Below are 15,802 nucleotides of genomic sequence, written 5' to 3' on the forward strand. Positions count from 1 at the left end.
TAATCAAGTTTCCTTCAGTAGAACCACTGGGGGTCCAGGTATCATATCAGAGCAAGATGGTAAAATACGCCTACACAGTAGACATCTGAAAGGCTCATTAGCTTCCATGATATACGCAATGTACAGTACAGAATATATGTATACAGAACAGCGGCAAATGCAGCAATGCTGCAGAGCAGCAAACCTTTGAATCTGAAATTTTTACTACCGTATATACTCATGTATAAGCCGACCCCCCTAATTTTGCCACAAAAACTGGGAAAACTTATTGACTCACGTATAAGCCTAGGATGGAAAATGCAGCAGCTACTGGTAAATTTCAAAAATAAAAATAGATACCAATAAAAGTAAAATTAATTGAGACATCAGTAGGTTAAATGTTTTTGAATATCCATATTGAATCAGGAGCCCCATATAACGCTCCATACAGTTCATGATGGCCCCATAAGATGCTCCACAGAATAGGCCCCCATAAGATGCTCCACAGAATAGGCCCCCATAAGATGCTCCAGAGAATATGTTGCCCCATAAGATGCTCCACAGAATAGGCCCCCATAAGATGCTCCACAGAATAGGCCCCCATAAGATGATCCACAGAATAGGCCCCCATAAGATGCTGCACAGAATATGCTGCCCCATAAGATGCTCCACAGAATATGCTGCCCCATAAGATGCTCCACAGAATATGCTGCCCCATAAGATGCTCCACAGAATATGCTGCCCCATAAGATGCTCCACAGAATATGCTGCCCCATAAGATGCTCCACAGAATAAGCCCCCATAAGATGCAACACAGAATAATCCCCATATGATGCTGCAAATTAAAAAAAAAATGACACACTCACCTCTCCATCGCTACTGGCTCAGGACCTGGCACCTGAGATATTCACCTGTCCCCGTTCCCACGCTGCTTGCCGCTGTCTGCCACGTCATCTCTTAGTGACGTTCAGGCAGCAGAGGGCGCGGCGTGCACTAACAACGTCACCGTGCCCTCTGACCTGAACATCACTGACAGAGGACGCGGCAGGCAACCAGTGAGCAGCGTGGGAACAGGGACATGTGAATATCGCTATACTTACCCCCTCCTGGTGCGGTCTCTGCAGCCCCGTTCTCCCATGGTCTCCGGCGCCTGCTTTCAGCAGTCAAGTAATACCGCTCATTAAAGACATGAATATGCGCATATTCATGTCTTTAATGAGCGGTACCACGTGACCGCTGAAGGCAGACGCCGGAGACCGTGGGACAAGCAGGGGGGTACAGAGACTGCGCCAGGAGGGGGTAAGTATGATCTCTGACACCCCCGCCCACCCTCCCCCCGGTATATGACTCGCATATAAGCCGAGAGGGGGACTTTCAGGCCAAAAAAATGGGCTGAAAATCTCGGCTTATACGCCAGTATATACAGTACCGTATATACTCGAATATAAGCCGAGATTTTCAGCCCGTTTTTTTGGGCTGAAAGTCCCCCCTCTCGGCTTATATTCGAGTCATATACACCGGGGGGTCGGAGGGGGAGAGGGGGCTGGGGTGTCAGGTCATACTTACCCGTCCTGACGCTGTCTCGAGCCCCCAGCTTCTCTGCGCTCTCTGTTCCTGCCTTCAGCGGTCACGTGGTACCGCTCATTAAAACTCATGAATATGCGCATATTCATGAGTTTTAATGAGCGGTATCACATGACCGCTGAACGCAGGAAGAGAGAGCGCGGAGAAGCTTGGGGCTCAAGCGACAGCGTCAGGACGGGTAAGTATAGCGATACTCACCTGTCCTGCGTCCATGGCTGCTTGCTGCTGTCTGTCATCGGTCAGTGACTTGAGACAGCAGAGGGCGCGGTGACGTGATTAGTGCGCACCGCGCCCCCTGCAGTCTGAACGTCACTGACTGATGACGTGGCAGATAGTGGTGAGCAGCCATGGACGCAGGACAGGTGAGTATGTCATTTTTTTTATTTTTACATGCTGCAGCAGCGGCAGCACATGGGGGAATAATCTTTAGGAGCTTCTAATGGGGGCAGTATATGGGGGAACAATCTATGGAGCTTCTTATGGGGGCAGTATATGGGGAATAATCTATGGAGCTGCTTATGGGGGCAGTATATGGGGGAACAATATGGAGCTTCTTATGGGGGCAGCATATGGGGGAATAATCTATGGAGCTTCTAATGGGGGCAGTATATGGGGGAACAATCTATGGAGCTGCTTATGGGGGCAGTATATGGGGGAACAATATGAAGCTTCTAATGGGGGCAGCATATGGGGGAATAATCTATGGAGCTTCTAATGGGGGCAGCATATGGGGGAACAATCTATGGAGCTTCTTATGGGGGCAGTATATGGGGGAACAATCTATGGAGCTTCTTATGGGGACACCATATGGGGGAATAATCTATGGAGCATTTCCCACCCTAGGCTTATACTCGAGTCAATAAGTTTTCCCAGTTTTTTTTTTGTGGCAAAATTAGGGGGTCGGCTTATACTCGGGTCGGCTTATACTCGAGTATATACGGTAATTAATTTTTGTACCATTTTCTTGATGTGAAAACTGCAAGGGATATTTCCAGCTATACACAGTTAGGACACATTGATTAGAATTTGCCATATGTTTCATCACTGGGTGTCTTATTGCAAAAGCCTTCATTAATACTGAGAAGTCTTACCTCCGCATTCTCGTGGCCCTCTAAGGTCATACAGATGTCAAGATCGCTGTCTCGAAACCCAAATCCGTTCTTGGATGACCCAAACAAGCACAGTCTGGCATTACCTATATGGAAAATGTAGTTGATAAGTCAACTTGTATTTGCTCTTTGGGTCGTCTCTCTCAGGACTTTCTCTATACCATTTACATCTCAAATGAAAACATAGGATGTTGCTGACCATTGTGCCTTATCAATAGGAAAAACCTATTAACATGTAACCAGTGTCGGGGGTCTCAAACATGGCATCCCCCACCGATCAACAGAACAAGTGGGTAGTGGCCATCAATATAGTTTGGTATCCCTCCGTTCAGACTCACCGTTGAACTCGTTTCGGATAAATCTCTCCAGATAAATAAGAATTTGCTCCCGGTTTTGTTGCTCTGCAGGACTAGGAGATAATTCATCTGCAAAAAAAATAATGATAAATTTCCGTAAGAAACATTTCCACCTTGGATCCTAAAATATACCAATGTAAGGAAAGCCGTAAGATTTATTAAAGGGTTATTCCAAGCTTCGTAAGTGGTTGCAAATTATTATTATTAATTTTTATAGAGCCATTTATTCCATGGCGCTTTACATGTGAAAAAAGGAGCATACATAGACAAGTACAATAAACATGAGCAATACAAGGCACACACAAGTACAAAAGGAGAGAGGACCCTGCCCGCGAGGGCTCACAGTCAACAGGGGATGGTTGAGGATACACTAAGAGAGGGTAGAGCTGGTCGTGCGGCGGTTCAGTAGACTGAGGATCACTGCAGGTTGTAGGCTTTCCAGAAGAGGTGGGTCTCAGGTTCCTTTGAAGGTTTCCGTGGTAGGTGAAAGTCTGATGTGTTGGGGTACAGAGTTCCAGAGTATAGGGGAAGCACGGGAGAAGTCTTGTATGCGGTTGTGGGAAGAAGAGATAAGAGAGGAGTAGAAAAGGAGATCTTGAGAGGATAGAAGGTTGCGTGTAGGTAAATACTGGGAGACCATGTCACAGATGTATGGAGGAGACAGGTTGTAGATAGTTTTGTATGTCATAGATAGGGTTTTGAACTGGAGCCTCAGGAAAATAGGAAGCCAGTGAAGGGCCAGGCAGAGAGGAGAGGCTGGGGAATAATGGGAAGACAGGTGGATTAGTCGGGCAGCAGAGTCTAGGATAGCTTGGAGGGGTACAAGAGTGCTAGAGGGGAGGCCAGAGAGTAGGAGGTTGCAATAGTCAAGGCGGGAGATGATGAGGGCGTGCACGAGCGTTTTTGCAGTTTCTTGGTCAAGGAATGAACGGATCCGGGAAATATTTTTGAGTTGGAGTCGGCAGGAGGAGGCAAGGGCTTGGATATGTGGCTTGAAAGAGAGGGCAGAGTCGGGGATCACCCCGAGGCACCGAGCATGTGAGACTGGGGAAAGTGACCACCCATTGACATTGATGGATAGGTCTGGTGGAGGGGTAGAGTGAGATGGGGGAAAAATGATGAATTCTGTTTTGTCCATGTTCAGTTTTAGAAAGCGAGCAGAAAAGAAAGATGAAATAGCGGACAGACATTGTGGGATTTTGGTCAGTAAGGAGGTGATGTCATGTCCAGATAGGTAGATCTGCGTGTCATCGGCATAGAGATGATACTACAAACCGTGTGATCCTATGAGCTGTCCCAGGCCGAAGGTGTAGATGGGTCCTAGAACTGAGCCTTGGGGAACACCAACAGACAGGGGGGCGAGTTGAGGAGGTGGTGTGGGAGAGGGAGACACAGAATGTCCTGTCTGTTAGATATGACGAGACCCAGGATAGGGCCAAGTCTGTGATGCCAAGAGATGAGAGAATCTGTAATAAGAGGGAATGGTCCATAGTGTCAAAGGCAGAAGACAGGTCCAGGAGGAGGACAGAGTAGTGTCGCTTGTTCTTGGCGGTAAGTAGGTCATTGGTGACTGTAGTCAGGGCAGTTTCAGTTGAGTGATGCGGTCGAAAGCCAGATTATAAGCGGTCAAAGAGGAAGCAGGAGGAGAGGTGGGAGGACAGTTCAAGATGGACGTGTTGTTCCAGTAATTTTGAGGCATAAGGGAGAAGAGATATCGGACGATAGCTAGACACAGAAGATGGGTCAAGGGAGGGCTTTTTGAGGACAGGTGTGATCGAGGCATGTTTGAAGGATTAAGGGAAGACACCATTTGCAAGTGAAAGGTTGAAGAGGTGTGTTAAGGTTGGGATGAAGACTGTGGTGAGGTTAGGGATGAGGTGGATCAGGAGCGGGTCAAGCGTGCGAGTGATGAGATGTGATCTTGACAGAAGGGTGGAGAGCGGATCTTCTGTCATGGTGGAGAAGCTGGTTTTGGAAGAACAGGGTTGAGCAGGTAAGAGAAGGGGAAATGGGGGCTGTGGGCCAAAGCTTTCTCCGATGTTATCGATCTTCTGCTTAAAGAAAGAGGCAAAGTCTTCAGCAGAAATGAGAGGAGAGGGAGGAGGTGCTGGGGGACGTAGAATTGAAAGTGTTGAAAAGCTGTTTAGGGTTGTGAGACAGGGAGGATATGAGAGATGAGAAGTTTGTTTTGCGGCAGTGAGTGTGGACTTGAAGCTGGCGAGGGACTGCTTGTATGCGATAAAGTGCTCGGCAGAACGGGATCTAAAAACAATTTATTAATATAGTCAGCTGTTCTGGAGATATTTACCTTTTTTTCCCCTTTTGTCCGACCAGCAGAACATGCTCAGTGCTTACAAGCTCTTTTCTATTGGGTTTGTAAGCAGTGAGACAGACGTGAAAATACATAACCATACGAGTCTTTTAAGCAAAATGCACCAGAATATGGGCTCAAATTGAGCAAAAAATTAGCATATGTGACGCTAAATCAGACTTATTGTGCGTTTTAGGATCCTCACTTTTTAAGAATATCTAGAAAAGGCAGCTTGACTAAGAAAAGAAAACGTAGCAGATTTATTAATGAAATGTGTAATTAATTTTGGTGCAAAACATTGGTATAAAGCGAGGCTGAAATTAGAAAAGTTTCCAACACGTTTAGCAAAATGCACCATTGTAGTTAATGGAGTTATGCCATCTTGTGTAAATGTTGCACTCCTGCAACAGAATTAAAGGGGTTGTTTACTACTTTTCTACTGATAGTATATCCTTAGAATAAGTCATCAAAAGCTGGTCAGACACCCGAACCCCTTATTCATCAGCCAGTATCGCCTTTGGCGTCATCCGAATGCAAAGAGTGTGTGAAGTGGAAAAGCACAGCCCTGTACGATGTTTAGCAGTGGTTCTCTGGCTCTGCAAGCTCAGTTCCCATTCACTTAGATAGGAGATGATCTGCAGTACCCAGCAGCGGAAGGTAAACTGTGTACAAGGCTGTTTTGTTCCGCTCCGTATACTATTTACATCTGGCTGCTGATGGAGGCGATAAAAGTTGACCGATTTTAATGCCAGGGTCAAACATCCACCGATCTCGTATTGCTGGGCTATCCAAAAGATTGATCATCAATATGAGAAGTAGGAGATAACCCCTTTAAGAAACGCAGGCGTAAACTTCGCTGATCTCAGATACTATCTCGCAAGTGCAATGATATTTGGATACGAATTAGAAACCCACCGTAACACTTCTTGCACACTCGGTCAAGTATATCCCGAAATCGGGCGGTCATGGTGGGCAAAGGCTTTAGGTCGATTTTTTTGAAATCTTCAGGACAGTCATCTTTGGAGTGCCCGTCACGCTTGCAGATGCTGCAGACGATGGTGGGCGGCTGTAATTAGAGGGACATCGCTATTAAAAAAATATATATATATATACACTCACTGGCCACTTTATTAGGTACACCTGTCCAACTGTGTGTTAAGACTTAATTTCTAATCAGCCAATCACATGGCGGCAACTCAGTGCATTTAGGCATGTAGACATGGTCAAGACAATCTCCTGCAGTTCAAACCGAGCATCAGTATGGGGAAGAAAGGTGATTTGAGTGCCTTTGAACGTGGCATGATTGTTGGTGCCAGAAGGGCTGGTCTGAGAATTTCAGAAACTGCTGATCTACTGGGATTTTCACGCACAACCATCTCTAGGGTTTACAGAGAATGGTCCGAAAAAGAAAAAAAATCCAGTGAGCGGCAGTTCTGTGGCCGGAAATGCCATGTTGATGCCAGAGGTCAGAGGAGAATGGGCAGACTGGTTCGAGCTGATAGAAAGGCAACAGTGACTCAAATTGCCACCCGTTACAACCAAGGTAGGCAGAAGAGCATCTCTGAACGCACAGTGCGTCGAACTTTGAGGCAGATGGGCTACAGCAGCAGAAGACCACACTGGGTACCACTCCTCTCAGCTAAGAACAGGAAACTGAGGCTACAATTTGCACAAGCTCATCGAAATTGGACAGTAGAAGATTGGAAAAACGTTGCCTGGTCTGATGAGTCTCGATTTCTGCTGCGACATTCGGATGGTAGGGTCAGAATTTGGCGTAAACAACATGAAAGCATGGATCCATCCTGCCTTGTATCAACGGTTCAGGCTGGTGGTGGTGGTGTCATGGTGTGGGGAATTTTTTCTGGGCACTCTTTGGGCCCCTTGGTACCAATTGAGCATCGTTGCAATGCCACAGCCTACCTGAGTATTGTTGCTGACCATGTCCATCCCTTTATGACCACAATGTACCCAACATCTGATGGCTACTTTCAGCAGGATAATGCGCCATGTCATAAAGCTTGAATCATCTCAGATTGGTTTCTTGAACATGACAATGAGTTTACTGTACTCAAATGGCCTCCTCAGTCACCAGATCTCAATCCAATAGAGCATCTTTGGGATGTGGTGGAACGGGAGATTCGCATCAGGGATGTGCAGCCGACAAATCTGCGCCAACTGTGTGATGCCATCATGTCAATATGGTCCAAAATCTCTGAGGAATGCTTCCAGCACCTTGTTGAATCTCTGCCACGAAGAATTGAGGCAGTTCTGAAGGCAAAAGGGGGTCCAACCCCTTACTAGCATGGTGTACCTAATAAAGTGGCCAGTGAGTGTATATATATATATATATATATATATATATATATATATATATATATATATATATATATATTTAATTCATGTAATGCGTTTGGCTAAAAACATCTCGCTGTACAGACATGTTAGCCCAGTCATATCCTACAGTCCAAGAAACCTTTTACCAGTTAAATTATAACAGATATCACTTTCTTGAGGTTTCCTGCTGGTGTCATTGGGGGAGACACAGCAATGACAGGGTACAGACTCTTGCCACAAAGAGGAAGACGGAAAAAAAAAAAAGGAGTTGGGACTCTTATCCTGCGTCCTTCGCTAATAAAGAGGACTGTCCGCCGCAGCAGAATTGGCTGCCAGCTGTCACTGTCCAGCATATGGACACTAGACGTAAGCATCCCATTGGTCAGCCATAACTTTTTGTGACGTGTGACATTGGTGGGGGTCCCGTGAGCTCAGATATTCCACCTGTGGAAGTGATCACTCATTAACCCCAACTATTTCCATTATTATTATCTATATAGTTAGCAAACCAATCGTAGATCGTATAGGGGACCCCCCAGTGGACCTGAGAATGGGACTCTCTCCCGTCTTGTGTGGGGCAGAATTATGCATGCTTGGCCTCCGCTCCATTGTCAATGGGAATAGGCCGTAGCCGAGAGCTGTACTTGGCCATCTCCATCTGTCCCAAATACAATGAATGGAGCAGTACTAAGATATCAATTTATTCGGCCCCCTTTTGGCACTGGTGGGCATCAACTTCACAAAGCATAAAACCGACCACCACCAGACACTCATAGTACCCGTGCAACCCCAAACTTTGGGCATCAGCAAAAGAAGGAGGGCAGGGACCCTGCAGGCACCAGTCCACTTGAGACCTCCACCTTCAATGCCGTGATGGCTACTGGAGGCTACGGCATGTATAAAACGTGTGATGCAATAATATGGTCTGCTATGCAATGCTATGGGGTTTTATTTTTTTTACAGTGTACTGATGGAGTCCTTCAGCTGGCACTACAGCCTTATGGAAAAGTTTAGTGTGCATGTCATGAACGTGATGTGAATAGGGCAATCACAAGTCACAGAAGTGTGGCATAACTAGAAGGCCTAAATGTATTAAAAAGAAAAAAAGGAAAGTAAAAAATTTCTACGGTGAAAATTACTACAAAACAGCAAAAAACATAACAAAACAATCTACTTATTGAGTTCCTACCACTTCCCATAAGGATGGCTCATGTATTGCACTCTGACTGTCCGCTGATGTCAGCTGGGTGTATGTCAAAGTCACATTCCAGCCTTGTATAATAACAGGAGTCTGACAAACTACTATTAACACTACTTTTATAGGCATCGGAGTGCAACAGGTTCCAGAAATGTTATCATACTGGTCTGACACCATACTCCATGCAGTGTGAACATCTCAGATACTCTGAGAGATGGACCAGACACAGGCAGATTGTACCTGGGGCAAATCTGCCCACTTTGCACACAGATATAATCCATATGTTGTGTAGCTTTACAAATACAGACTTTTATTTTGCACCAATGAGTCCATCCCCCTCTGAAACAAGGAAATTATTTTTTCTTAATTGGTAGCTATATGTATGTAATGCAGCCACAGTATACTTGCCTCTGTAGGTTGTTCTAGCCACTAACTATACTTTCTTTTGCATTTTTTTTAATCTTCTTCCAACTACCAACACCTTGCATATGTGACCCCTATAATACTGCCTCTATTTTTTGCTTATGTGGAGGATTTCGTCTGACTAATATCTTTGGAGGATTTTTTTTGCACCCGCCTCTGTGGACTTTTTTTTTTTTTTTTTCCAGTTTCTTACCTTTCCAGAAGTTAATATAAGTTTATCAAAGACATAATGCAATTCATCGTCAGCAATGTTTCCTTCATTCTTCAAGGTTTCGTGATGAAGTGAGGTAGAAGAGGTGCACTCATCAAGCCCGTTTTGCAGAGAACATGCCGCTTCTGATGCACAATTTCCTTCAGTAGTAGTATCATCATCATCCGTAACTGCTGGGGAGGCTTTTCCATTATATTTTCTGCCTCCCGAAACCCCTAAAGCTTCAGATATCTGGTCTGTCTTCGACAAACAAAGCAAATCCATACCTTGCTCCTGAGAAGAGGTGGAATGACCTTCCTTCTCGTCACTCACAAGTAGTCCTTCCATAGTGTCCCTGATGTCCTTTTCAGAATTATTGCAACCCCCGGTCTCCGAGTCATTGCTTTCCATCTCACCTCCATCACTTTCACCCTCATGGAGACTACCATTATCCACGGGATCACCAGATTTCTGGCTGCGAGACTTTCCTCTCTTTCTAGCCTCGGTTTTGGATCTGTTGTTCTGCTTTATTTGTGGATGAGCAAAATATCTGTAGGCTGCACGGAAACGCTCCAGTATGTACTCGTATACCATCTGGCTGTTGAGACTCCTTGCGACGTTCCTCTTCAGTGCAAAAGGATCTAAAGAAAACAGAAAAGCATGAAGTTATGACATCTACGGCATTGGTTTGCCTAATGCTGAGCTTATCATGTGAAAATAGTACTGGATAGTCATAATCGTGAGTGGCCATGAATAACTTTCAGGGGACCGTGGTTTTACAAAAAAAAAAAACCTGCCAATTTTCGAGGTTAGCAAGTAACAGTACAATAAGTTGCCCATTTTCAAGATGTCTGCTAGGTGTCAATGAATGATACTGAACCGATGGGGGTTACAGCGGTACGACAACGGCTATAGATAACCTATCAATAGGAAATACGCTATAAACTTGGTACAATTTTTTTTTTTAGAGCAGAGACATGTATGCGCAACCTCCCTTTCTAAATGTAAATCTTCACTTCAGGCAGGGCAGAACAAGGACGACTGCAACCTGCACTGTTCCTTTAAGGGAAAAGAAATAAGGAGATTTTTGTGTACTCACCATAAAATCTCTTTCTCTTAGCCTCTAATTGGGGGACACAGAACCATGGGTGTTATGCTGCTGTCCACTAGGAGGCGACACTATGCATAATCTGAAAAAGATTAACTATGGCTCCTACTCTGCAGTATACACCCCTGGACGGCGTCAGCCTTCTCCAGTTTTGTGCAAAAGCATTAGGAGGAACGTAACAGAAACGACATAACCATGCCTGTAAGAAGGCAACTATGTACGAGCTCAAAGAACAATATGAGCACTCAACCGTAAACAACAGCCCGTAAGGGCAACAGGGTGGGAGCTGTGTCCCCCAATTCGAGGCTAAGAGAAAGAGATTTTACGGTGAGTACACAAAAATCTCATTTACTCTGTCGCCTCATTGGGGGACACAGAACCATGGGACGTCCCAAAGTAGTCAGTTATGAGCTCATTTTCTGCTCCACCAGCTGGGAGTTCTCCTTCCGTTCTCCCTCTGGTAGTGACAGGAGGCAGTGAGGTTAGCTTAATTGGTAATGGTCTGCCACCTGACGAGGAGGATATTGATTGGATCTCTGGAGTATCAGACTGGATATAAGACAGCCAACACCCTATCCTGTTGCTGGTGATTCAGTCTGTTCCTCAGGTCTTGGACTTCAGCTCTGCTCCAGTCATCTCAAGTTAAGTTTGTTTTTTGCTAATGTCCACACTTGCTCTTGTTGGTCAACTGAGTTTTTTTGTGGTCAGGCAGCTCGGCTGGGCTGTGCTGAATTTCCACTCTTATTTATCTGTATTTGCCAATTTGCCTTTTTGTCCTTTATTAGATTGGCCTCTTTTTGCTCTGTCTCAGAATATTCCAGAGTGCTGATATAGTGGGAGAAGTCTAGTGACTTCAGGGTTAATTTTGTTATCAGAAGCGTTGGACATTATTTTTGGTAGGGCTTTTTGGCAGATTGCAGACAGTATCTTTCCTTTCCTGTCCTTTCAAGTTAGTTTGGCCCCATCGTTTGCTCAGCCTATTTTTCTGCCTTTGTGTTTTCATCTTGCTTCACCGTCAATACATGTGGGGGGCTGTCTTTCCTTTGGGGTCTGCTCTGGGGAGTTAGTTTTCCTCTTTTCTTACTTTAGGCTTATTTAGCTCTCCGGTTGTGACGAGGCGTCCAGGACCACCGTAGGCACGCTCCACGACTGCTTCTAGTTATGTGTTAAGATCAGGGCTCTGCAGTCTGCATAGTTACCAACCTCTCTGGTTTTCTGAGACTTAGCGTTTGTTGCTTTTATCCTCCTCGGTGACCCATTCATAACAGCAGTCCCTGGGTGGGAAGCAATGGACGAATATTGTGCTAGCAGGTCCCTAAACTTGGGGCACTGCCGCCTGCAGAACCCGTCTACCCAGGCTCGCATCCGATGAGGACTGGGTATGAACACTGTAGTGTTTCGTAAACGTGTGTAGGCTACCAAGTGGCCGCCTTACACACTTGTTGCACCGAAGCCTGGTGCCGAATGGCCCAGGAGGCCCCTACTGCCCGCGTACAGTGTGCCGTGATACCGGCCGGAAGAGGAGAATTGTTAAGGCGGTAAGCCTCTTATTTGGTGGACTTGATCCACCTGGCAAGGGTGGCTTTGGTAGCCGGCAGACCCTTTTGAACGCCTTCCGGAAGAAGGAAAAGGGAATCAGACTTCCGGAAGGGTGCAGTCCTAGACACATACACTCACTGGCCACTTTATTAGGTACACCATGCTAGTAAGGGGTTGGACCCCCTTTTGCCTTCAGAACTGCCTCAATTCTTCGTGGCAGAGATTCAACAAGGTGCTGGAAGCATTCCTCAGAGATTTTGGACCATATTGACATGATGGCATCACACAGTTGGCGCAGATTTGTCGGCTGCACATCCCTGATGCGAATCTCCCGTTCCACCACATCCCAAAGATGCTCTATTGGATTGAGATCTGGTGACTGAGGAGGCCATTTGAGTACAGTAAACTCATTGTCATGTTCAAGAAACCAATCTGAGATGATTCGAGCTTTATGACATGGCGCATTATCCTGCTGAAAGTAGCCATCAGATGTTGGGTACATTGTGGTCATAAAGGGATGGACATGGTCAGCAACAATACTCAGGTAGGCTGTGGCGTTGCAACCATGCTCAATTGGTACCAAGGGGCCCAAAGAGTGCCCAGAAAAAATTCCCCACACCATGACACCACCACCACCAGCCTGAACCGTTGATACAAGGCAGGATGGATCCATGCTTTCATGTTGTTTACGCCAAATTCTGACCCTACCATCCGAATGTCGCAGCAGAAATCGAGACTCATCAGACCAGGCAACGTTTTTCCAATCTTCTACTGTCCAATTTCGATGAGCTTGTGCAAATTGTAGCCTCAGTTTCCTGTTCTTAGCTGAGAGGAGTGGTACCCAGTGTGGTCTTCTGCTGCTGTAGCCCATCTGCCTCAAAGTTCGACGCACTGTGCGTTCAGAGATGCTCTTCTGCCTACCTTGGTTGTAACGGGTGGCAATTTGAGTCACTGTTGCCTTTCTATCAGCTCGAACCAGTATGCCCATTCTCCTCTGACCTCTGGCATCAACAAGGCATTTCCGGCCACAGAACTGCCGCTCACTGGATTTTTTTTCTTTTTCGGACCATTCTCTGTAAACCCTAGAGATGGTTGTGCGTGAAAATCCCAGTAGATCAGCAGTTTCTGAAATACTCAGACCAGCCCTTCTGGCACCAACAATCATGCCACGTTCAAAGGCACTCAAATCACCTTTCTTCCCCATACTGATGCTCGGTTTGAACTGCAGGAGATTGTCTTGACCATGTCTACATGCCTAAATGCACTGAGTTGCCGCCATGTGATTGGCTGATTAGAAATTAAGTCTTAACACACAGTTGGACAGGTGTACCTAATAAAGTGGCCAGTGAGTGTATATACGCAATGCCCTGACGAGGTCAAGCGTATGCAGAGCCTTCTCCACTCTATGAACCGGAACCGGGCAAAGGGATGGCAATGAAATTTCCTCATTGAGGTGGAAGTTGGACACAACCTTCGGAAGGAAGGATGGGACTGTACGGAGAACCACCTTATCCTGGTGAAAGGCTAGGAAGGGCCGTCTGCAGGAGAGTGCTGACAATTCAGACACCCTGCGAAGCGAGGTGATTGCCACCAGAAAAATCGCTTTCTGTGATAGAATGCGGAGTGGAACTTCCTTAAGGGGTTCGAAAGGTGGTGCCTGCAATGCTGTCAAGACCAAGTTGAGGTCTCACGTTTCCAGTGGACGTCTGTAGGGGGGAACCAATCGGGAAACCCCCTGGAGAATGGTCCTTACTTGCGGCTTGTTAGCGATGCGCCTCTGAAAGAGCACTGAGAGCGCTGACACCTGGCTCTTAAGCGAGCCTAGGGATAGCCTGGCGTCCAGGCCCGATTGAAGAAACCCAAGTACCTTTGGGAGGGAATAAGGGAGTGGGACCTGTCCGCGGGATTTGCACCAGGTAAAAAAAGTTCTCCAGGTACGGTAATAAATCTTGGTGGAGGCTGGCTTCCTTGCCCTGATCATGGTCGTAATGACATCCGGTGAGAGCCCTGCGTGGGTTAGAACCCAGGTTTCAAGGGCCACGCCGTCAAATTGAGAGCCCCTGAGTTATGATGGTAGAACGGACCTTGTGACAGAAGGTCGTGACGGTCGGGGAGACGCCAGGGGGCGTCTGCTGTAAGTTGTACGATGTCGGCTTACCATGTACGTCTGGGCCAGTCCGGCGCGATCAGGATGGTTGAAACTCCCTCTTGTTTGATCTTCCTCACTACTCTGGAGATCAGGGGGAGGGGTGGAAAAATGTACAGAAGCTGGAAATGGGTCCAGTCCTGAACCAGGGCATCCGCTCCTAGCAACCGCGGGTCGTGTGTCCTGGCCATGAAATTGGAGACCTTGGCACTGAGATGGGATGCCATTAGGTCCACGTCCGGGGTCCCCCAGCGATGGCAGATCTGGTGAAAAATTTCGGGATGGAGAGACCACTCCCCCGAGTCCATTCCTTGTCTGCTGAGGAAGTCGGCTTCCCAGTTGTCCATACCCGGAATGTGGACCGCCGAGAGTACCGACCTCGTGTCTTCCGCCCAGTGGAGGATATGTGCCACTTCTCTCATTGCTTGGGTACTGTGGGTCCCGCCTTGGTGATTCACATATGCCACCGCCGTGGCATTGTCCGACTGTATCCTGATATGAGAGGCTGCCAGCAAGTAATGAAAGGCTCTCAGTGCCAGGAAGATGGCCCGAATTTCCAGGATATTGATGGGCAAGGTCGCTTCCACTGGTGACCACTTGCCTTGTGCCCTGTGATGTAGGTGCACCGCACCCCAACCTGTCAGGCTTGCATCAGTGGTCAGGACCTTCCATTGACCTGAGAGAAAGGATTTTCCCCTTGCAAGCGAAGTTGGCTTGAGCCACCAGTGTAGGGACCTCCTGGTTGACGATGTCAGCCAGAACTCCCTGTCGACGGAGAAGGGATTCCTGTCCCAAGACTTGAGGATGGCTAGTTGAAGAGGCCTGAGGTGAAACTGGGCAAATGGTACCGCCTCCATCGCTGCTGCCATCCTGCCGAGGACTCTCATGGCAAACCGGAAAGATCGGGGAGGATTGCGGAAGAGTATGCGAACTCCCAGACGGAGAGCCAGTGCCTTGTCCCTGGGAAGGAGCACCAGACCCCTGGAGGTGTTGAATAGCATCCCTAGGAAGGTCAGGGACTGACTCGGGGTAGTCGATGACTTTTGTAAGTTGACTAACCAGCCCAGTCGACTCAAAGTGTCGATTGTGATTGAGACGCTGACTTCGCAGTCCTTGAAGGTGGAAGCCTTGATGAGAAGGTCGTCCAGGTGTGTAACGACTACAATGCCTCTGGAGTGTAGAACGTCCATGGTGGCTGCCATGATTTTGGTAAACGTCCTGGGAGCCGTGGCGAGTCCAAACGGGAGAGCAACGAACTGGTAGTGGTCCTGGTTGATCGCGAACCTGAGAAATCTTTGATGGGCGGGAGCAATTGGTATATGCAGGTATGCGTCTTGTATGTCTATGGAGGCGAGATATTCTCCCTGCTCCATGGACGCAATGATGGACCGAAGGGACTCCATGCGAAAATGACGGACCTGTACATATTTGTTGAGTTGTTTTAGGTCTAGTATGGGCCGGACACTGCCTCCTTTCTTGGGGACTACGAATAGATTGGAGTAGAACCTTCAGAAGTGTTCGGTCG

The 15,802-nt window shown here is 47.1% G+C and overlaps 1 protein-coding gene across 2 annotated transcripts in view; it reads right to left on the reverse strand.

Moving 5' to 3' along the window:
* TUT4 (terminal uridylyl transferase 4) overlaps positions 1-15,802 on the reverse strand; it is a 145,276-nt gene that overhangs the window by 70,480 nt on the left and 58,994 nt on the right. For both annotated transcript variants that reach the window (XR_012227454.1, XM_073563741.1), the window contains exons 13-16: positions 9,488-10,125; positions 6,255-6,405; positions 3,011-3,097; positions 2,655-2,758 (exon numbers count right to left, since the gene is read on the reverse strand). Coding sequence is in view for 1 of the 2 variants with exons in the window: in XM_073563741.1 (XP_073419842.1) it covers positions 2,655-2,758; positions 3,011-3,097; positions 6,255-6,405; positions 9,488-10,125 (980 nt within the window). In the remaining variant the exon portion in view is untranslated. The remainder of the gene's footprint in view (positions 1-2,654; positions 2,759-3,010; positions 3,098-6,254; positions 6,406-9,487; positions 10,126-15,802) is intronic.

The sequence above is a fragment of the Dendrobates tinctorius genome, unplaced genomic scaffold (assembly GCF_039654945.1).
Source record: "Dendrobates tinctorius isolate UK_male_01 unplaced genomic scaffold, ASM3965494v1 ptg000396l, whole genome shotgun sequence".
Lineage (NCBI taxonomy): Eukaryota > Metazoa > Chordata > Amphibia > Anura > Dendrobatidae > Dendrobates > Dendrobates tinctorius.